Consider the following 24269-nt stretch of genomic DNA (forward strand, 5'->3'; position numbering starts at 1 on the left):
TAAGGCATCAAAAAATATTTTAGAAATCTTTCTTTTTACTTTTCATTCAACATCCTCTCTTTGTAAAAACTTTTCATTTACTTTTACTAAATATTATCTACTTCCACATCTCCTTTTATCCGTTATGTAATTGGTGATTTTATAATAGGATATATTGCAAGCAAGATTGCTGATGGGTTTTTATTTGTTTTTTTTATAAGAATAATATTATAAAATTAATTAAATATAAACATAAAATAAGAAACAGATTAAATACGAAAATAAAATATACGAGGAATCCTTTCTAGAATTAATAATAAAACTATTTTATCTTATTAAAAATACTAGTAGAGAACAATAAGATTTTATTAAGTAAAATAGGTTATCAATTCTAAGGAAGTTTGATCAAATGATGCGTTTTCAGTTCACACTTGTATCCTGGATTTTAAGGGTTTAAGTTTACGCAATTCGCCCACCAGCCCACCCATATCCTGGACGGAGCTTCCCTCCTTACTCACCGCTTCCAATGTTTTTTCCTTCAATTTTTTAGCCTTATCTTTCAACCCACCCGCCTTGCTCATTGACTCACCAATCACACGGCTCAACTCACCCGCCTCAGGAACTGACCCAGCACCCTTACACACCCTCACTCCCACCCCCATATCCTCCACCAGCAGCCTCGTATTCACTAATTGGTCAGCTTCCATAGGCCATGCCAGTATCACCACCCCACCCACTATCCCTTCCAACACCGAGTTCCACCCACAATGACTCAGAAACCCACCCACCGCCTCGTGATTCAGTATCGACACCTGCGGTGCCCATTCCCTTATCACCAAACCCCGACTCGCCACCCGCTCTTCAAACCCATCTGGTACATTTTCAAACTCGTCTTCTCGTGCTTGGGTCGAACCCGTTTTCACGACCCAAACAAATCGGGTGCCACTCTTTTCAAGCCCAAGAGCCAAAGCTTCCATTTGTTCCATTTTCAACAGCTTTTGACTCCCAAATCAAACATAAACAACAGACGCTTTGGGGCATTCGTCAAGACAAGTCAGTAGTCGCTCATTCAGATCAGACTCAGAACCCAAATTTTCCGGACCTGGCAAGTTTAGTGGACCAACCCCGAAAATCCAATCGTGGCTCAATTTTTTCTTCAGATAATCCATGTACTCGCCTTCAAATGCGTCAAAAGAATTGAAAACGCAACCCCAATTCTTGGTATTTGCAAGCTTGAGATCCTTGATGAACTCCCAGTCAGGATCAGATTTTTTATACAAACGAAACAAAGAAGGCAAATGATTGGATTTAAAAACATGGGAACCAGGCAAAGCAGAAAGCTCAACCTGCTCCAAAGTTTTAAGTTGTTCAATATTGTTCCATACATAATCGTCTATAGCAGCCAAAAAAGCACCGGAAAGGAAAAAAAACGAGTCTGGATATGTTTAATTGGTGGGCAAGGTGTAGCGTCCAACCAAGGAAGAAATCAGAGATGATGGCAATGGGTGGGTCGGGGTGAGAGTTGAACTAATGGAGTAAAGGGTCGTGAAGTTTGGAAAGAAAGGTTAGCATAGGGAGGTTACCAGAGTGGCCGAGGTCTTTGACGTTTTCGACTCCGGGAGGGATGGAAGGGTGAGAAGGGAAAGGGAGGATGAGGGAAATGATGGAAGAAGGGTGAGAGGAAAGAAGGGAGGAAAGGTAAGTGAGGTTTTTTGGGGTGATAATGATGGTGATGGTTAGGCCGTGGAGGGAGAGGCGGTGGGCTAGGTGGAGGAGCGGGAGCATGTGGCCTTGCGCTAGGAAGGGGAATAGCAAGATATGACAGTTGTTAATGGTGGTTGACATGGTGAGTTGAAAGACTGGAGGATGGATGCCGGTGAGTTGAAGGAACTGCCTGCTTTATTATTACAACTTTTGTCGATGGTAGGCTAGCCAGGAGTGAGATTTTTGTTGCCAATTTGTGGCGGTAGTGTGGACAGTGAAAAAAATGTGAATAGGTTGATTTTAAGAAAAATTACGGGGAATAGATTTTTTTAGGGTTATTGGGGTTTAGAGTTAAGGTTTTTGGCGATTAAAATATGAATTTAAGTTTAGTGTTTAGGGTTTTAGCTTTTTAATTATTTATTTTGTAATAATTTTTTGAGACGTTAAATAAAAATTATTTATTTCAAAATTTTAAAATATTGTATTTACACCAATTATATATTCAAATTGAAAATTTGAATTGGATTTATAATTGAAACTCAATTTACTAGACGGGAATGAAATATTCGTTATTAATTTTTTTGTTTTCTTAATATTGTTTGATTTGATTTTTCAGTAAATTATTTATTCTCTCATCTATTCTTTTTGAATAGATGGGTCCAAAAATTATATCCCGAAATCTCGGGATATATGATTGATTTTTTAGAATAAGGTTGATGTTGAAATTTAGAGAGAGAAAACCCTTCAAATAGGATGCATTATCATCAAAAGCACCGAAAATGTGTCCACCTAGAAGCGTTTTCAATTGACATGGTATTAAAAATGCTTTTAACTGGACGCTCTTTTAATGCTTTTGCTAACAATGCGTCTTATTTAAAACGTTTTCTCTTTACAATTTTTCTTAAAATTGACCTAATTACATAATTTTTTTTTGACATTTATTAGTAAATTAGTCGGGAGTGTTATGAATTTTCCATAATTTATTTTTTGATTTGACAGAGTAAAGTTCAAAGAAAAAGGAAATTTTGCTATGTTGGGCATTAGCCTTCTCCACCGGTGAAGAAAAAAAAAAGAATTGGCTATGTTTAAAGAAACTGTGTCCTCCATATCTTTGTCTGGTTAAAAAGGTTCGAATTTTAAGTTCATTTTAAAATTTGAAATTAATTGGATATTCCTATTAGGTTTGTTCATTTAATAATAAAGAATCAATCAATACTTAAAACATAATGAAAGAAAGGGGTCTGAAGTTAGCTTGCGTGCCAATGTAAATTTCACCTATTCATAAATTAGACTATCTATCTAAGTTTGAAGGTAGATTTGAAAATGAGTTTAAGCAAAAAAAAAATTAAACTTATTTAAAATATGAATCAAGCTCGAGCTTAAAAATCTAAAGTACTTAACTTATTTTTAAGTTTATAATAAATTATATTATGTAATTTACATTAAAAAACAAATTTATATTAAATACATAATAGCACTCTAATGTAAACATCAAAATAATGTTAAGATGATTGAAAATTTTTAATAAATAATAAAATATAAAAAATTATTAAATATTAAAATAATATAATATATATATTAAAAAAAGTAATAATAATATAGACAGGACTAAATAGGTTTGGGTTAATTTTTTCCAAATATGGATGGATTTGAGCAAAATTTTATACTCATATTTCAAGTTAGACCAGGCTTAAAAAATATGAAATATGTTAATATCATGTTTAGACCTAACCTAAACCCAACTTGATCCAACCTATGAATATCTCTAATGTGAATTATGGCATGATGGTGTTTGTTAATTTGCAGGAAAGATTAGAGTTTTATTTGATAGAACTTGTGTCCAAATGGGCTTACAACTGCCTCCCTCCATGGTCCCATTGCTTCTCTAATGGGCTATCTGTTGGATACATCCAATCCAACTTTAATTTCTTGACTCCCACATGGGTTTTAGATTAAGACTGTAACTAAAAAGTATTTGGGTTTATAAATTACATTAATCATGTTTGAATTTAAGAGATTGATTGAATCAATTCAAGTATTATATCAACTATAATTTCATATTATTTTTATTTTTTTGAGTAGGAGAATGATGAATAAGATTTTTTTTCTTAAAAAAATTCAAACTTAATTAAAAATGCTAAAAAATTATAAGGATGACGATGAATTACAGTTTCATACAATCATTTTCTTATAATCCTTAACTTGAGTAATTTGTGAGTTAATCTAACTTTTTACTATTGAAAATCTAAAACTTAAACTTAATTGATTATGAAATTAGATAAGTTTAGCAAACTTCTTTTTTAAGGATACAAGTCCCTTTAAACATGAATATGTAGTTATGGGAAGCCTCTTACTTGAAATATGACAAAGGGACATAACCTAAATATGTAGTGTATTGGCTAGATGATTCCTTTAGGCTAATTAGCTCCTCTCCTTTTTCTTTACTTAATCATATATATATATATATGCAAATCATTTAACAAAGTTAAGAGATCAAATATATATTTAAGCTTTTAAAGAAGATCTATTCAACTCACATTTAACAATCAAATAATAAAATCATGAAAAATTTACCCTTGAGTATAAAATAAATTTGTTTATTTCAGAAGATGCTCATGATCTAAGCAATAAAGAGAAAACAAATGTAGAATTTTCAGAAAAAGGCAAAAAACTGAATTTATGAGAAGCAAATAAAAGGATGGGAGTATAAAAATCCAAAGTTTGAGAAAAGGAAAATGAATATGGAATGAAGTTGATGGGTGTAAGCAGTTAATGTTAGAGAAGCTGGGAAGAGCCTGTCTTCTTTATGTTATTATTTTCTTTTCTTCTTTTACATGTTTGTTTGGTTTGGCTTTAAATTTGCCGACAAAGATTGATATTTGGACACCATCATTCAACTCATCTCAAATTTGTTGATGGTTGGTGCCGCTGATTTTTCTTTTTCTAGAAAGATATCAACAAAATAAAAGTTCTTGGATATTGTGTGTTAAGGATGAGATATCTTTGTCTATGCAGACCAGAGGTTTGCCTCAACCTGGAGAGGGGTTATAAGGAGTGCAAGTTAAGAATTTATATACATTTGGACCCCATTCCTCTTTGCTATTCAGAAAAACCCACTGCAACTAAAAAAAACCCTAATTAATATATCTCTTCTTTCATCATGCCATTGTCATTTCACCTAAAATAGACCCTTCACAATATAATTTTATTCCTAAAATGGTTTATATGAACATTTTTAAGTTATTTTATTTGATCTAATTATTTATATCTTTTAATCTTCTAAATATATTTAAAACTTTAAAACAATGAGTATAATTATGTGAAAAAAAAAAGCAAATTATTCTTTAGTACTCATTATCTTTCATATTAATTAGCATGATCAGTAATATAACAAAATCAATGAATAATCCAAATATTAAAATTTGGAACAAACTAAAGACATGAACTAAGTTACCGGACACACACTGATGACATTTAAAACAGCTGTTTGACACAAATTTTGCATGTAATTTTTATTAACTCAATATTAATCAGTTTAGCTAAGGCGTATAACTAATATTATTTGAATTTTTTTCAATAAAATCTTAATATTTGTTTTTATTGTAAAACAAAGACTAAATTAATATCTAAAATCTGTCTAGTATCAAAAATAAAAATAAAAAATTGATCCCTTGTTATTTGTTTTGCTTACAAAATAGGGAGCCAAAAACTTGGATAATATTCACATGAAATTCACATTTCACCAGCTTAGGAATGGCCGACATTACATTCCTTCACATAATATACATATATAAACCCCAAACTTTTACATCTACCGACATCAAAGTAGAGAGGAAACACACACACACACAAAAAAAAAAACCCCATAGAAACAAGTCCATGTTGTTCTCAAACATGTCTAAAACAAATATGGTAAGGAGACATGTATTAGAGAAGAAGAGATCATGTTCCAAAGAGAAAGAAAGTGGCTGTTTATCTAAACATCTGAAGAAAATCTACCCGATTGGGCTTCAAAGAACCTCTTCATCTTTATCGTTATCATCCTTGTCCTTGTCTTTGTCACAAAACTCCAATGATTCATCTCTTACAGACCATTCCAGCACTCCCTTGGAACAAAAGATTTCATTGGCACTTAGCTTGATTGCTCCTCACCGTGAGCGAAGAGAGTTCCCCATGGTTGTCAAAACTCATGTCCATCATCACCAGCAGCAGCAGCAGGATCCTCCTGGCAATGGTGAAGTGAGGAGGTGCCATTGGGTTACAAAGAACAGTGGTAAGTTTCTTCACACGGCAACATTGTCGGGATTCTCAACACAACTCTGAATACTAATAATGGTCGTTGGTTTTTAGTGTTAAAGTTTGATAGCAGATCTTCAATCTTTGTCTTCCTTAATTAATTTTTACCACATCCAAGACACAGTAATCAACCTCATTTAAACTATTTTATTACATTTCAGAATCAATGTGTTGGATGGCCAGAATTTTCTTTTCATTAGTGCATTAAAATTCATGTTTAATAATAATAAGATATATGATATTTACAGTGTCAAAGTAGTTGCTTTAGTAACAGATAGAAATAAAACAAAGAGAAGAAAAAGAAAGAGTAAAAAGGATGGAAGAAGCTGTTAATAACTTGATGCCAAAGAAACTAAGAAAAGTTTTTGATACAGATAAGGTTTACATATCATTTCACGATGAACAATGGGGTGTTCCTGTTTATGATGACAAGTAAGTTTTAAGTTCCAATTCATTAACATCAAATTTCAGACATCTAATCAACTAATGTTTTTATTGACATCTTCAACTGACATATCAATCAAACAGCAAATTGTTCGAGCTGCTTGCACTGTCTGGTATGCTGATGGATTATAATTGGACAGAGATTTTGAAAAGGAAAGATCTATACAGGTGCAATGTTCTTCAATTTGCAGATACATACTGCAACTTTTCTTTTTCTTTTTCTTTTTGGTATGAACACTGAACTAAAGCTTGCAGTTACCTATTTTTTTTTCTTAAATCATGTAGAGAATCCTTCTTGGGTTTTGATCCTGAAATTGTTGCTAAAATGGGGGATAAGGAAATCCATGAGATATCATCAAACAAAGCAATGATGTTGGCAGAGAGTAGAGTAAGGTGCATAGTAGACAACGCCAAGTGCATACTCAAGGCAAGTTCTACACGCAACATTTTAATTCATTCTGGTATTCATTTTCCGGAACTAAAAGTGAATGAATTTTGGGGATGAAAATACAGATAGTGAGGCAATATGGATCCTTCAGCAGCTTCATGTGGGGATATGTGAATTATAAACCAACCATCAACAAATACAAATACCCCAGAAATGTTCCACTTAGAACTCCAAAAGCGGAAGCCATTAGCAAGGACTTAGTGAAGCATGGATTCAGGTTTGTTGGGCCAGTGATTGTGTATTCATTCATGCAAGCAGCAGGGTTGACCATCGATCATCTGGTTGATTGTTTCAGATACAGTGAATGTGTAAGCCTAGCTGAAAGACCATGGAGGCACATTTAACTTCATTTCTCTGCTAACCCTAATTCTTTATCTTTTTCCATCGTCCTTTTTGCTCTTACTCAAACACAAACTAAGCTCTTCATGTATAAATTGGCCTGTAAAGATAGCTTTATATAATACGATTGTTTTGTATACATATATATCAAGTGAAATAGAAACCTTGGGTTGTAATTATAAGATCACATGATCCCACAAGTATATAAACATATACGTATTATATCCAAACCTCATATTGGTATCTCTGAGTATAGATATGATGGAATTGATGTCCTAACAACACTAGAATAATTGAAAGGATTACATGGTAAACCTGTTTCAGTCTATATCCGCGGGTAGTTGGGAGGGTTTGGTAGATGAAATGTAGTGTTAATATATGGGAGCCAATCATTAACCAAAACTTACTTGTTTTATTGATTTAAACACTTTGCACATATGAGTAAACAGGTGGGCATCAGTACGCGTGTCTCCATCATCAGTCAAGAGTGTGAGGAACGCAAATCAACCATCCACCTTGAAACTTCAACTGGTTTCATTTTGCCCTGAAGGCCCAATGGCCTGCAAAATCCATGGATTTCCCTGCGGCCTGCACCGGCGGTTTAATTCCAACTACCTGCAAAATCCAATTATTCTTTACCTCAACATTGTTAATGTGTGTTTGCCATGAATCTGCTGAAAGTCTCAATCCCCTGGAATATATGCAGGCAGCTTATATGGGCTCCTTGTTTTAACTAATCACGCTTTGTCAAATTGGAGTTCCCACAATAATATATGGATTAGGTCTCAATTCCCAAGCTGGATCATGGGGTTGATTCATCTCAGTGCTAATATTGGGTGACAAGTTGTTTAAAATCAAATGGTATACATGTAAAACCGGCCCAGCTTTTGCTACTCATCCGGTTCTTAAAAATAAGTTGCATGAAACCGCTGGTTTAAGAGTTCCGGTGAGATTAAAAATAGTCGGTAAAATTAATGTAATAGTAAGATTGAATAATATAGCGATAAAAAATATGTTTGGATTCAACCGTGGTAATAGTTAGATAATAATTAAAATTACCATTAAAGATATTTGATTAAACTTATATATAAATAAATAATTAAAAATATATTTTTTACATTAAAAAATAAAATATATACTAAATTTGTATTATTAATTCATATAACTTTTATTATATATTTATTAAATTATTACAAAAATCAAAATATATATTTTATATAATAATATTAATAAATAGAAAATTTTTGCTTCATTATTTTGTAAATTTAAAAAATACTTCACCTCTCACCTTTTGATCTGAAAAATGATAAATAAAAATATATTCTTAAATTCCATCTCACCATAGCTGTGGTGAAATCTAAAAACAACTTAAGTTAGAACTAATATGATATTACTTTAGATTCTTTTTGTTGTGGTAATTAAGGCATTCATTGTCCGTAATAGTGACTAATTTTCTCATCACGATATTTTTCGAAGAGATAAACAATTGGTCACGAAATGTGTTTCATTCTCATGAGTGAAATCAAACGCCGACCACATGATTAAGAGAAGAGATGAGTAATATTCACTGCACCATACCTCATAATTTACTTTAGATTTTCAAATGCAACACAAATTAGACTCTAAAATCAATTATTAATGTTAAGTGCTAGCTTCCTCCACTTTTATCCCATACTAAAGAGCCATTTAGACTCAATTTATGGAATTCATGTTTATCTCCATGACTGAAATACTTCACCTAAACCCCAAGTTATTATGTTACTCGAACATCTACCCCAATAATATTATCTTCCCAAAAATTGTTATGTTGCTGAGATATGGGGTTATGTAGGTGTTGGACGTGGATACTAATTTAAAACTGTTAAATATGACTCCTATTTTCAGTCAAATTTGAAAAATAGTCTTTCAGTTAAACTCTGTTTACTTGTTTCAATCAAACACTGATTAGTTTAGATTATTTTACTATTATTTGACTTATGAATTTAGCCTATAAATAGGCTCTTTTACAACCTTAGAAAACAACCATTAGAGATTAGAACTCATAACACATTTAGAGAATTTTGTGTTTACGTTTTGTGGGTTCTTTATTTTCAGATTTTCGGGGTTTAGTTTTTATCTCCATCTTTGGTACTCTTCGTTCTTTTGCCATTATAATAAAATTATCTTTGCCCGTGGTTTTTTATCCTCTTTGGAGGGGTTTTTCCACGTTAAATTTGTGTGTTCAATTTCTCAATTTATTCTGCTATTTTCTTGTTCGTTGCTTAATCGGGTCGAAATCCTAACAAGTGGTATCAGAGCTAGTTCAATTTTCATAGATCAGCCCATTCAGAGATGGCAACAACAAGGTTTGAAATTGAGAAGTTCGATGGTGAGACAAATTTCAATCTGTGGCAAGTTCGGATGATGGCAATTCTAGTTCAACCAGGCTTGAAAAAGGTTGTTATCGGGAAAAAGCCTGAGAATCTAAATAAAACAGAATGGGAAGAGCTTGAGGAAAAGGCTTTATCTGCAATCCAGTTGTGCCTCACAAATACGGTATTGCAGGAGGTATTGATGGAGAAGACCTCATCTGCCTTGTGAAAAAGGTTAGAAACTCTTTATGCGACTAAGTCTCTGGCTAACCGTTTAGTGTTGAAACAACATCTATTTACGTTTCGCATGAACGAAGGTGAGCTTCTTAGAGATCACATCAGTCAATTCATTACTCTTTTAAATGATTTAAAGAATGTTGAGGTTCATATTGACGATGAAGATCAGGCTATGCTATTATTGTGCTCTTTACCCCCTTCATACAAGTCTTTCAGGGAGACCCTGATTTATGGCATAGACAAACTCTCGTTCGAAGATGTGAAGGGTCATTTGTTGAGTAGAGACAAACTCGACAATGAGCTTCATTTGGATAGCAAGACAGATAGGCAAGCTTCCGTTTTGGTAGCATCAAAGAAACGAGATAAAAGGTGTCACTATTGTAAAAAGTTAGGTCACGTCAAAGCAGATTGTTATAAACTGCGAAATAAAAAAGCTGCTGAGAGTAACGAGGAAGATGTAGCTGGTGCTAATTTGGCCGATGAAAATGGGGATGATTTCTTGTTAGTGTCAACAAGTGATAACACCAAGCTCACGTCCGAGTGGATCCTAGATTCAGGATGTTCTTTCCACATGTGTCCCAATAGAGAATGGTTCTCCACATACAGTTCGATTGAAGGTGGAGTTGTGCGCATGGGAAACGATTCATCTAGTAAGGTAATTGGTATCGGTACTGTTAAAATTAAGATGCACGATGGGACGATTAGGACACTCTCAGATGTCAGATATGTACCTGATTTACGAAAGAATCTCATCTCCTTAAGTATTTTAGACTTGAAAGGATGCAAAATCAACATCGAGTCGAGCGGTATTAAAGTATCTCGTGGAGCTCTCGTTTTGTTAAAAGGTAAAAGAACCGGCAGTCTTTATATTCTGGAAGGTTATACAGTGACCGGTGAAATTGGACGTCCCTCGTCCGTTACGGAGTTGAAGTCAACTTGTTTAGAGCGGAGGCAACTTGGTCATAGGAGGGAAAAGGTATGACTGTTTCGTTGAAGAGAGGTTCTCTTTTAGATGCAGGTTTTGAAAAGTTAGGGCACTGTGTTCGTGAAAATCAGACCCGGGTTAGTTTTGATTTGGCAGTGTACAAGTCGAAGGCTAGAAGTCTTCCAGTTTCTAAGCACAAATTCGACTCAGTTAATTCCCTGCATAGTTCAAGATAGGCTCGTGGCGGGCTTTGGCAAAGATGGCGTTGTGGAAATATGAGTCAAGGTGGAGATTTGTTAAATATGACTCCTATTTTCAGTCAAATTTGAAAAATAGTCTTTCAGTTAAACTCTGTTTACTTGTTTCAATCAAACACTGATTAGTTTAGATTATTTTACTATTATTTGACTTATGGATTTAGCCTATAAATAGGCTCTTTTACAACCTTAGAAAACAACCATTAGAGATTAGAACTCATAACACATTTAGAGAATTTTGTGTTTACGTTTTGTGGGTTCTTTATTTTCGGGTTTTCGGGGTTTAGTTTTTATCTCTATCTTTTGTACTCTTCGTTCTTTTGCCATTATAATAAAATTATCTTTGCCCGTGGTTTTTTATCCTCTTTGGAGGGGTTTTTCCACGTTAAATTTGTGTGTTTAATTTCTCAATTTATTCTGCTATTTTCTTGTTCGTTGCTTAATCGAGTCGAAATCCTAACAAAAACATTTATGGTGATCAGTTAGTTTGGTGGTGGAAGCAAAAGAAACATAAATTATCCAAAAAGATGGTCAGAAAAGTGAGATGCAAATAAGGATCATTGAATCCCCTTTTTCTTGCACATGCTGATGAATTGTTCCCTAAAGTTAATCTTCCACCAAATGTAACCATCATTTTGCTTCAATGATATTGGGGACGACAAACAACCTACCAAAGCCTCCCCCCTTCCCCCTCCCCCACTTTTTGCCTGCCCCTCACCTTCTCTCTCCTCATTTATCATTTTACCTTCAACTACAATCAATGTGAATATACTAATAATATAATACCAATAAACCCCCCCATTGCAAAAAAACAAAAAACAAATGGCAGCAAGAGATTAGGGTTTGCCTTGCCATGTCCAAATTGTCCACAACAGTTCGGTAAGCTTTTAATTTTACACTAAATTGTTATATATAACTTTATGGTCAAATTAAGCAGCTGCTGCTGCTCATGATTACAATCTTAGGTGGAAAGGCTAAATCTGCTAGCTACAATTACTTCATCAAAACCTGAATGTTTATGAACTTTGGGTTGCACCCATGATTGTAACTTTGTTGATGTTGACCTCTATATAAAACCCAATCTCTTTCCAACTACTATACTACTCCAGTTCCTTCATTTTTAAATATATATATACATACATATATGCTTGACCATTGTCATGACTAGTTTGGAATATAAAGTAGTAAATCATTTGTGCACTGACTTGCGTGTTATATTTTGAGTTAAAATTCGTAGATGAACATTCATTTATTTGAATACGTAGAAGCAAACTAAATAAATTGGTATCTATTATACGAGTGTATTAATTTATATGTTATTTTTTTAGTTTGAATTTGTAGAGTAAATATTTAAAAAAGACAACATCATTTTATACATTCATGACACAGTTCAACAAGTCGAGCTTAATTGTAGCAATAGTTGTAATCAAATTATATTACCTGAATTCAAATATAAATATCAAATTTGAATAGGATTATGACTATATGTTTTACTTTTTCATTAATTATTTTGCCAATATACTTATCATGGTCATTCATCATTATGCATGGTTTTATAAATGATGAATGACCATATATAAATATATATTATTTATAACAATTATTTAAATTTTTTGTCTATTAGTTAAAAATAGAAGAATATCTACTTTTATCGAAGTTTAGAAAATAGTAAAACTTTTTAATTTTACATTATGGTTTGATTTTATTTTATAAATGGAATATAAAATATGATTATTATAATACTAAAATCATATATATTCTTTCTTATCTATAACAAATAATAAAAGTTGTCCCCAAATTGAGAATTTAGAATTGAGAAGCGCTTATTAACAAACACAATCAAATTTAAAAAATAGAAAATTTAAGGGAAATTTTACGTATTTAGGGTTTAAGTTTAATTTATTATTAATAATTTAAAAGCCAGTTGGGGATTTATATTATGTTATCACATTTATGTATTCATATTTTATTGATAAAAAGATCTTTTAAGTCCTTCTCAATATCGATATTGAGTAAATTGGTCCATTTTAAAAAGAAAATTAGAGCAATTTAATTATTGTCAATTTAAAAAGTGAGCAACTAAAGACAATTGATAATCACATTAAAGTTTTCTATCAATTGTACATAATTTTAATTGGTATAATAACAAATTTAACCCTTAAAGTTTACACATTCTATCAATTTGGTCATGATTTAAAAAGTTTAGCCTGAAACATTTATGTGAATGTATAAATGTTGAGGCTAAATTTGTTGGATTTTTTTAGAATCAAGACCAAATTGACAAAATATATAAACATCAATGACTAAATTTATTATTACACCAAACAATATTTTGTACAATTGATGGAAGACATTAACACCATAATTAATTATCCTTAGTTACTCACTTTTAAAATTGACATAAATTAAATTGCTCTATTTTTTTTAAAGGGACTAATTTACGCCATATCAAAATGAAAAGGGACTGGAGATGTTTTTTTACCTATTTTATTCATATTACTTTTTAATTATGTGTATTTTTTGGTCTGTTCAAAAGTATCATACATTTACATTTTAATTCTTTGGTTAATATATTTTTTATAAACTCGTATATGTATTTTATGTTGATGATATTTTACATAATATTTTCATAGTGATGCAATATAGTAAATAATTTATGTCGCTTAGTTTTTAAATACATATATTTTTTATAATGGTATAATGATTTATTTGGCCCTTCAATTTTATTTTTAAAAAAAATTCATTTTAGCCTTTCATTTATTTTTTTTTACCTTTTTTAGCCTTTAAATTTGAGTTTTTTTGTTAAATCACCTTAAAATAGTTAGAAAAATTAATGTTTTCTCACTTTGCTAACGTGGTATATATCTGGACTGTCATGTGGATGATACATGAGTATTTAATTAATTTTTAAAAATTAAAAATCGTTAAAATTATTTAAAAAGTAAAAAAAATATAAAAATATTTTTAAAAATTTTCAAAAATTAATTAAATGTTAACATGTCATCGACGTGATAACTTTACTATCTATTTTGAGGTGATTTGACAAAAAATATAAATTCAAAAGTTAAAAGAAAAAAGTAAATAGAGAATTAAAATATAGTTAGAAATAATCATTATGCTTTTATAATTTGTGATGGCCGTTCAATAAAGAGAATTTATTTTTTGTCATATTTGCATTATTGTTCTGTTTAAAGTATTATCAATTTATATATTTACACATTAATAATTATATTATGCACCTTCATTATTTGTGTCTATTTATGTTATTTTTCATATTTTATGCAATGTCTCAATTAATTTCATAAATTACATAGTATTTCATTTTAATTATAAATTTATTTAGACAAAATTAATCATTAAATCTAGTCTAACATTATTTTGTGTTAATATTCTAGTCTAATATTAGATCTCCATAAATACACAAATTATTAGACCTATATTGGAAACCAAAGAAAAGTAAGCTTATCATAATGATTATTGTATTAGATATTGATGGATGCAAAGAAATAGAATGAATCCTGACTTAGTTCATATTAAATTTTTATGTCCGACTTTTAGTATTTACTAATTTGATAGCTTTGATTTGATATTTCCATCGAATACTAATTATACTTAAAAAGAGTTAACCATGCATCAACTCTGATAACTATTACTAATTTATGCTTTATATCAATCATGTTTTTAGTAAAAATAACATCCAAGTACATAAAGCAATAATCGTTGTTGAGAAGTTTTCCTTCACTGGATCTAACCCAATTTTGGCAGAAAGATTTAACAAACGGAAACTGATGGCATTTGATTTGTGTATAACGATGGAACACCCTTAATCCTATTAATTGTTGTGGTTACTTCAAACCATTTCACTTGATAATCTACATAAATGTGGCATATGAATATTTACATGTTATTCGGCTTTTCCTTTGAAAACAAAATGGATGAAGTCATCCACAAATTGAAAAACAATAATATATAGAAGATGTGGATGACAGGCGGAAGCACTTTCGGAACAATGAAAATGACATCAATGATGATCAATCTGTGTTTAGCAAATACCGACGTTTTCCTAACCAACAGTAGCTGTACCCCAAAATCAATTTAATAATATCTGCTTCGCAAATCATTTTTATCATGCACTGCTATCAACAACATTTAAATTATTATATTTGTTTGTTAACCTCACTTGCATAACAAAATACATGCAAGACACACTCACCTCCCTAAATACACTACTTCAGATTTCAATACAAAATATGATAAAATGGTTGGATTCAACAACTCGTTTGTCACATATATTCATAAAAAATGGGATGCGATTATACACTACGAGCAATAGTATAATTATAATCTCCACCATAGAAATGCCCAAAGTCACATAAATATTCATTTCCTTTTTAACTTCAATCTACAGATTATTTATCAAACAAAGTTAAGGTGGAAAGTCAAAGGGGACCAAAGGAAGAAAATCAAAGCTAAAGGGTTTAAGGAAAAAAAAATACAAGCAATTCTACTAACCTCATCTCCCTCTCCACTTGGCTGAAGCCAAAGAATATTTACAGGGGAATTCATCCTACAACATTCCATGCAAAATCCATATCACTGTATCTATCCTAACAATCCATGCATCTCAACTCCCAACAAACCTACAATCTCTTATTTCTTCTTCACTCAACTCAACTTGCCTCTTTTGGTATCACCTCAAATCTCAAAACTGGCACGATGTACCAAGCCTCTGCATCTGCTTTTGACCTATGGTAACAGATTTTCGTTTACTGAAAGCCGGCTTCAGCAACTCCTGGAACTTCTCCAAGAATAAGATCCATTCCTCTTCATTCAAGTCAGCCAGCTTCACAAAGCTCACACTTGCAGGAAGTTGCTCATTTGCACTCCTATGCCCGGATGAGCTTGTAAGATACCCATTTTCTTGTTTTGTTCCTGAAAATTTGGAATATTTCTGGCTCTTGTCACATAAGCAAGTATCTCTAAGTGACATTGAAAGCTTCGAAATGGATGGGATCCTTTCAAGAGCTTCGAAAGGAGAAAAACCATTCTGCTCAGCTTCCAATTCACTTTCTTCATCTTCCTCAAAGCATTCCTCCAGCTTCGAAAGTGGTAAACGGTGGTGGTTATTCACAAATCCATTTCCAAATTGGAATGATGCTCTGGTCATAGAATCATCAGTTACCATTTTTGGGATGAACTCCAATTCTGGCTCCTCACAGTCAATTTCAAACTGGAACTCTGCATCTCCCACTTCAGACTTAGGAGATGACAGCTCCCGCTCTGCAATCAACCTCCTTGCCTCAAGACAAACAACTTCTAGCTCACTAGGTTCCTCCTCTCCAGCTCGAAATTCTCTACTCATCATCTGACCAATTTCAGCAAGACAGAGACCGAAGGCTGCAGCTTCCTTGAGGAAAATTGTGCAGAGAACCAGAACACGTAGGCAAGCTTCCCGTATCATGGGGAGTTCCCTTCGCAGCATCTCGCAATCTTTAACAGGATCAAGCTTCTCTATGTACTCAAGTTCATCCTCGGAGAAAGGAATTGAAGCCTGAGGCCAATGAATCCACTCAAAGTATGGATCTTCCAAAGTTTCTGGCAAGCAAAGGCCATGATCAATAGGAATGAGTTCTACCTGACCAAACCTCCCAATGCCATCAAGCTTCCGCACTAAAAGGTTTCCTGCATGTCTGTCTGTGTTAAATATTCGTATATCAAGTATCCCTATACGGTGCACAGCAGAAACGGGGAAGCTTGAGGTTCCATGATCGCTAGCATCAAAATCATGTGGTATAAATTGTTGGAAAGACGCAATCTTGCTAACCAGATTCTTCTTGAGAGGCTTATGTGCATTCACCCCATCATTGACATTGAAGACTGAGTGAGTAATCTTCACCAGAGCAGTCGGAGGCACATTCGCAAAATGACCGTAGTCCAGAAGGTAAGCCACAACTTCTCTAAAACCTGTCTCCCCTACTCGGACAGATAGTTTCAAACCAGGTTGTCCAAGGGCTTTCCCAACAAAGCCTTTTGGATTGTTTGGTGCAAAAGGTTCTTCATCTGTTGGCTTCACGATTGCAACACTCTCACCTCTGGAATTCCTGAAGTAATAGGCACCTCCAAGGCCACTATGAACAGGAAGTGGATCAACACCCATCTTAATCGCCTTAACAACATCCTTAACCAGAATTTTTAATACGTTAAAGCTATCAGAATGCCCCAGTATCTCAATAGGACCACTCCTATCTCTCTGCTGAAGGTCCCTTCCAGTAGGCGACAGACAAGGAGTAGAGGAGCTTCTATGGAGATAGTTCCGTGTCAGGAGAAGTGGAGAATCATTCCGAACGGCACTAAGATCATTCTTCAACTCCACATCGCCAAAAGTCAGCGAGCTTTGCTCTGTAGGGAAATTAAGGGCAACCTGCAACCTTCTCTTAACTGTATGAGCATTGTCACTGCGATCTAACTCCATGCCCAAGACACAGCCGGTCTCAGTCTGAACAAAAACCCGTCTTCTTCGGGTAGGTTGTTTCTCTTCCATCGCATTGTTCCTAGGATATTCCCCTCCAAGAGGACTCTTAAACACTGCCACAGCCATCTGAGTTTGAACAGGACTGTCCAACTTACGCGACATGAAAAATAGAGAAAAACCGATCACGGCTTTCCTGGTAGCCGGCAGAGTCGAGGATGGAAGAGAACTTCTTGTCCTTCAAGAAGACCCCAAACTCCAAAGCCAATAGCAAATGAACCAGAAAAAACTCTAATTTACCAACAATCATCAAATAATAAAACCAAAGCCAAAAAGCCCAACACAGAAGCTAGAAGAGAAAAAAAAAAAAACCCAGACAACAGATCGCAGACGAAAATGAAGATCTATCCCTACACTACATTAAATGAGCCATCTTTAGCACCCATAAACAGAATCGAAGCCCAGAAAACCTGTAAAAAAAACCAAGATTTGATTCAAAACACTATTCTGATTTAGCACATAAAAGAAATACTATCATTATATAAGCCAAAGCATTCTCCAAATGGTTAGATTTAGCTTAGTAAAGTAGCAGTTACTACAATGAATGCATTCGTGAAATACAAAACAAACAGAATCTCACATCCAAAACAGAGTGAAATTAATGCATTTCTTCTAACATATTCAAGGAATCTACTAAAAGACAAGGAAGCCGCTAATATGAATATTAGCTTAAAATGCATCCATATTAATAACTGATCCAAGAAACTTCCACAGTAAATAAAAAAACGCCTAAAGAAAATTAAAGATTTTTAATTAATTCCAAAAAAAACATAACATGGATAAAATCTCAAGACATTGATCTTCAACGTTCCATTCTACTTAATACCCGACACTGAACCTACGAGTTGAAGAAAATTAACTTACCAAATTCCGAGATCTGAAGGAAAAGGAACAAAGAAATGCCGATTGAACTTTAATTTCGAAGAAAACAAAAAAAAAACAGAAATAAAATCTTAAGTGGACGAGTTCAATAAAGAGAACGAATCAGGGAGAGGGGGGAGTGTAAAAGGAGGCAAGGAATCGTCCGAGTTGACACAGTTGTCTAAACACAGTAAAGCTTCCTTGTCTCTCTCTTTCTCTCTCTATCTTTTTTTTTTTTAATTCCTTTCACCTAGGTCTCTCCTTCAACGAAGAAACGCTCTTTAACTCAGTTTTTGCCCTTACCTTGCTATTGAGTTAAATTGACTAACCCTAGTTAACTCTATTACTACTTTCATTTTTCATGTTAAGGGGGGCAATGGAAGGATCTAGAACTGGGAATTTTGGCCGTTGGATGTAGGGGGAAGAGGGCTTGGGCCGTTGGATGTGCTTTTGTTTTTATTCTGCATTTAGTCTTTAAACATTTTAATACTTGTGGAGGCGACGTGGACATAGTGGATTGGATGGTGACGTGGCGGGAGTCACCGTCTTTCCAGGAAGTGTTAGCAAATGGCCCGGTTATTGCTAACTTTTTATTTGCCGATTTGATCTGCGATACCTAAATGACCCTTGTGATGAAATCACCAAAATACCCCAATTTTGTTGAAAAAGCTGGACTTCTTGGTTAAATTCTGTTCTTAGCCGCTGTATTTTGTAAATGTTATGGGTTTAGTCAATCCATTAAATGAATGTGGAAATAACATGCTAAATTGTCATTACACATATGATAATATGTCTAGAAAATTAGATTTTTAAAATATCAGAACTTGACTTAAAATGGACTTCAATTGGTGAGGACTAAAATTCCAAAAATTGAAAAGTAACAGAGGCTAGAAATGACAAAATTAATGTACAGGGAGTAAATTCATAAATTTCGAAAAGTATGGGGACTAATAGCAGAATTTAACCCGTAATTCTACTTCTGCTTAGGTTGGGTCCTAGCGTATCTGATAACTTCCATTTCAGGAAATTTGATCGTACGGTTTTGATTTGACGGAATTCTCAATCTTTGACCTCAATTTATTTGGTGTTAATCAGTGGACTGAACAAACTCCACAACCAAATTTATTAATTTTTTTTATTTCAAATAAAACTTTTAATACATTGAAAATATTTTATAAAGATTGATTAAAAAAAACTGCAAATTTTAATTAAAAAGGCAAAATAATTTAAAACTCTTTACATGTCTTACATTAATTAATCCGTCAAACAAAACTCATGTTTGGTGCACTATTTTAATTTAAATAAAGTAAAAAATGGTTTACATCTTAAAATATGTATACGGAATTTTATATTCCACAATATATTGTCTCTATGGAAATACAACGAGTAGAAGTACACTGTCTAATATAAATGGTTGGGTTTACTCGCTTACCCCGAAGGTATATTCGAAATTTGAGAGTATTTAGATAAAAATATTTTACCTAAAAAATAAATTTGAATAAAAAAATTAGGCATGTTTACAATATGAGTTAGACTCGAGCTTGAACGTTCAAGGCTTGAGCTTAGCCTGTCCTATTTTTTAATTTATAATATTTTATATTATATTACTTTTATATATTATATAATTTAGAATAATTAAAAAATAAACTTATACTAAATATATAATATTACTCTAATATAAATATTAAAATAATATTAAGATCACTATATAAAATATTTTAATAAATAAAAAATTATAAAAATATTAAATATTTAAAATAATATGATAAAAAATTAAAAATTAAAAAAATAATATGGGCGGACCTAAAATAAACTTGAGTTAACTTTTGCAAATATAAATGGGTTTGGACAAAATTTTAAACTCATATTTTAGATTAGGCCAGACTTGGGCAGATATGAATATATTAAAATTATGATTAGGCCCGACCCGACTCGTGAGCACCTCTAATGTCAATATCTAATATTGATTCAGTATTTATCATACGTGAGCCTAATTAGTTAATGTAATACAAGAGATGTCAACACGGTAAATATCGAGGTCATTTTTTACAAATACCCCCACACCGTTCTTTTATGTTTTAATCGAAAACCTTTGCTGATGAAGAATTTTAAAACTTAGGAAATTTTCAAAATGCTACTTTTTTTAGAATTTATAAATTTAAAATACTAATTTGTTTTGTTTAGATAACTAATTGTTTTAGAAAAATTAAATTATAAAAATTATAAAAAAACTAATGATATTAAAAAAATAATATAAAAATAATCAATATGGAACACTAGAGTTTTTAAAAGTTCAAAAATATTTTTAATAAAACAAAATTTAAAAATTACATCGAAATTAAATAAAATTGAATTTTAGACATTAAGTTTTTTATTTTATAGTAGAACAAGATTTTTTTTAATGAAAAAAAATTGAGAATTTTTAATAAAACCATCTCTTCAGATAAAATTTGAAAAGGAAAATAAAAATACTGAAATCATCTCTTAAAATTCTTTATTATTTTATCTAAATAAATAATTTTATTTTTAAATTTTCGAAAACTTTGATATAAAAAAAAATTCTCTCCCACCTAACAAAAAAAGCCCCCTTAAATTTTCTACTTCTCTTTTAAAAAAATTTTGAGAAACACATAAATTATCATACCATAAACATGGTAAAATTACTCACACTATCTTTTTTAATTTTGTTTTTATTAGATTTTATTATTATAAAATATTTTTTTTAATTTTATGGAAGTAAATATTATTTTTTATATATTAAACAAGAAAGGGATCGAAGTGTTCATACCAACAAGAAAGAGATTGAAGTGTTCATACCTGATATAATTTAAATTTCTCGAAGCCTAGAATGTCACTTGAAGAGACCTAGGCTATTAGCTGACATCTAGATTAATCAAGTTTGCAATGATGCCAAAGTTACTTGCATTGTCACTGGAAAGATGGAGGCCAAAATAGTATACCGTTCATTTTTCATGTATGGAAGCAACTACAACTCTAATAAATGTAGCTTTAATAATCAACCTTTGGATCGACAAAAAGGCAGTAATCAAAGTTAGCAACATTATATTAGTATCTTCATGTAATATTATGATAATCAGTTGAAGATACTTATCGAATTGATATTTTCACGTAATGCAATTATGGATCAAATGAAATTATATGCTTAGGTCTATGGCATGTGGTAAGTGTTTAATTTATATATACTTTTGAGTCAAATTCGTGCTTAAAAGCTTTTTTTGATTTTCCCATACCATTGTAGGTGGTGAAGCAAAGTACAGAGGCGGCCCTCGCCCCGAAGGGGTATTTCTCTATCATACTATTCCCTCTATTAACTACTATACTAGATAGTAGTTTTTTTGCACTAACATAGAGAAACCTCTTAAAGACTCAACCACGGAATCATATTATACACATCTCTTAGCCGTTATAGCGCCCTTTAACTCAAGGGCAATAAAAAGCCAATGAACTCAATGACCAAAATAAGCACATTTAGTGGCATCATATAATACCACTAAACCCATGACCCAATGCTTGACAAAGGAACGCAAAATCAAGACATTTATTGGACAATTGTCGAGGATTCTTGACAACTTGGATCACAAAATCCTCGACATTTATGCTTCTTTTAATTGTGAATCATAGGTAAAGTCCTAATTAAAAAAAAATTCTCATCAATCTTGAGTTAGTATTGAATTGACTTATAACACTAACTCAATCGACAAAGCTTTAGTTGAAGTGGTCAAGTTGATGTGCTATTGATGTTGGTGATTAGGTTCAGATATTTTCATATGCAATTTTTTATTGGTTTTCTTTAAATATAAAAAAGACTAAAATTTTCTCATAATAATATAATTTATTCCAAGTATTAAGGGATTAATTAGTAATTTAATTAACTGATTCGGTGTCATGAGACCAAACTTAGAAACGACTTAATATTAATGGAGATACAAATTTTTTAATAAATTTTTTAAAAAAATATAACATGACAAAAATATTTTCTTGATAATATAATTCATCTTAATTATTAAGAAATAATTAAATTTTAAACCAATTAAATTAGTGATACAAAAGTCGAATATTTTATAAAATAGTGAAAATTGAAAAGGTTAGGTTGAAGTTGTTTGTTATTGAACATTACATGTCCAGAGGTTGACATAAACATGGGTAGCATAGGTTGCTTACTTTGAACTGTTGAAAATGGCTTTAATTGGACATAAGTGCCCTTTATTTGTTGTGGGGCTGTCATGTCTAACTTCTATATTACCAGATTCAAACCATCACTAACTCTCTTTTTGTGGTAAGTGATTTGAAAATGATAGATTAGGACTATAGCTTTTTAATTTAATTTTGTTTTTATATGTTGTAATTAGTTTTAGGTAATAATTAATAATTCCAATGAGATTAAATCAAATCTAAAGTACATAAATTTTAATATCTTTCATGTTCATTTTATGAATTATGAAGATTAACTTTTTTTTTTTGGAGTTCATACCTATCCTTTTTAATAATGTTTTTTCTAAGGTTTAAATTTAAATTTTGTCTTTAAAAGTACAATATGTCTTTGATTATATTAACAAATAATTTAATTTATACAAATTAATTAATCAGAATAATTCCAAGGATGGATTTGAATAAAGAATTTCAAATTTATAAATTTTAAAATTTGAAATGCATGATTTTTATATTCATTATTCTGTTAGGATAAATAATTAAAAAAAGGTTAATAAAAAATAATATTTTTTAATAAATTATAAAAGAAAAATAATGAGATTAAAATATATAATACAAGAATTTTGATAAATTGTTTCTTTTTAATCAAGTAATTTCTTTTAGATTTTAAAAGCCTCTTCCAAATCCTTCACCTAAAAAAACTCTAAAACAGAACTCACACATAAATTACCACGCAATGAAACTTAAATCTGAGGGGAAAATTTGCAATATTTAACTCAAACCTAAAATATTAAAAATTATAAAGGTTGTTAGTAGTAAATGAATAGGATTGGCAAATCTAAAAGTTTTTACCTTTGATTCTATTAAATTCAAATCAAATCTAAAGATAATCAATTTTTTTATCCACAAAATAAATTACGCCTTTTTAGTTGAGTATAGTATCAAATTAATGCAATTTAATAGATGTTGCATTCATCTTAGATGTGTTCATGGGCTGGGTTACTCGGCCCGGCCCGAAGGTCCGTCTGAAATGTGAGAGGGTTTAGACAAAAATATAAGCCCGAAAAATGAGCTTGGACAAAAAAATAAGGTCCATTTAAAAAATGGGTCGGGCCTTGGGTAAGGTATTTTTAGCTAGGGCTCGGCTTGAATTCACTAAAGAAAAAAAAATCTACATTTTTTTTATTTTTTAATATTATTTTCTTGTTGTTTTCTCCCTATTTTGCTATCATTTTACGATTACGTAGCTACTATTTTGTTGTTATTTTTTGGATATTGTATAAAACTTATTTTATTGTTAATTTTGTTATTATTTTAAAGGCATTTGTTAATTTTTTATTATTTTAGAGGCATTTGCTTATTAAGTTATATCTATCTTAGTGCTATTTAAGTCTACATATTTTTTAAAATTTATTTTCAATTTGTTGGGAAATATTTATTTTGATGTATTATATATATTTAAAAATAATATAAAAATTAATACGGGTGGGCTGGGCTGGACCGGGCCGGGCCAGGACCGACTTTTAGTGTTTTTATCCGGGTCGGGCTTGGGCAAAATTTTAGACCTCTTTTTTAGCTCGGCCATGCTCGTACCCAATAAATGAGCATAATTTTTTAGTTGAGCCTAACCCGAACCCAGTCCATGAACACCTCTAATTCATCTTTCCAAATTAAATTTCTTTTAAGAAAATGGATTCTTAATAGTGAATGTGGAAGCCAGACCTTTAAC

At 31.8% G+C, this 24269-nt stretch overlaps 2 protein-coding genes and 1 pseudogene across 4 annotated transcripts; 1 reads left to right on the top strand and 2 right to left on the bottom strand.

Moving 5' to 3' along the window:
- Positions 1-289: 289 nt before the first annotated feature.
- Positions 290-2144, bottom strand: LOC107934739 (UDP-glycosyltransferase 89A2-like; annotated as a pseudogene).
- A 3268-nt stretch (positions 2145-5412) lies between these two features.
- LOC107934744 (DNA-3-methyladenine glycosylase 1) lies at positions 5413-8201 on the top strand. Of its 3 annotated transcripts, none has more exons than XM_041083124.1 (6): positions 5496-5956; positions 6354-6411; positions 6508-6591; positions 6709-6850; positions 6937-7088; positions 7660-8201. In XM_041083124.1, exons 1-6 carry the CDS (start codon positions 5563-5565, stop codon positions 7877-7879), a joined length of 1050 nt encoding a protein of 349 aa, XP_040939058.1. In that variant the 5' UTR covers positions 5496-5562; the 3' UTR covers positions 7880-8201. The 3 variants fall into 3 exon arrangements, with proteins under 3 accessions (XP_016722734.2, XP_040939058.1, XP_040939060.1); XM_041083126.1 differs by lacking the exon at positions 7660-8201 and adding an exon at positions 7167-7397; XM_016867245.2 differs by lacking the exon at positions 7660-8201 and having other exon boundaries at positions 5413-5956; positions 6937-7397.
- Positions 8202-15339: 7138 nt separating this feature from the next.
- On the bottom strand, positions 15340-18637 carry LOC107934759 (phosphatidylinositol 4-kinase gamma 5). Its single transcript, XM_016867258.2, has 2 exons — positions 18374-18637; positions 15340-17919 (listed from the first exon to the last, which is right to left on the bottom strand). The coding sequence occupies exon 2, from the start codon at positions 17612-17614 to the stop codon at positions 15683-15685; it is 1932 nt and encodes a 643-aa protein (XP_016722747.2). The 5' UTR covers positions 17615-17919; positions 18374-18637; the 3' UTR covers positions 15340-15682.
- Positions 18638-24269: the final 5632 nt, after the last annotated feature.

The sequence above is a fragment of the Gossypium hirsutum genome, chromosome A12 (assembly GCF_007990345.1).
Source record: "Gossypium hirsutum isolate 1008001.06 chromosome A12, Gossypium_hirsutum_v2.1, whole genome shotgun sequence".
Lineage (NCBI taxonomy): Eukaryota > Viridiplantae > Streptophyta > Magnoliopsida > Malvales > Malvaceae > Gossypium > Gossypium hirsutum.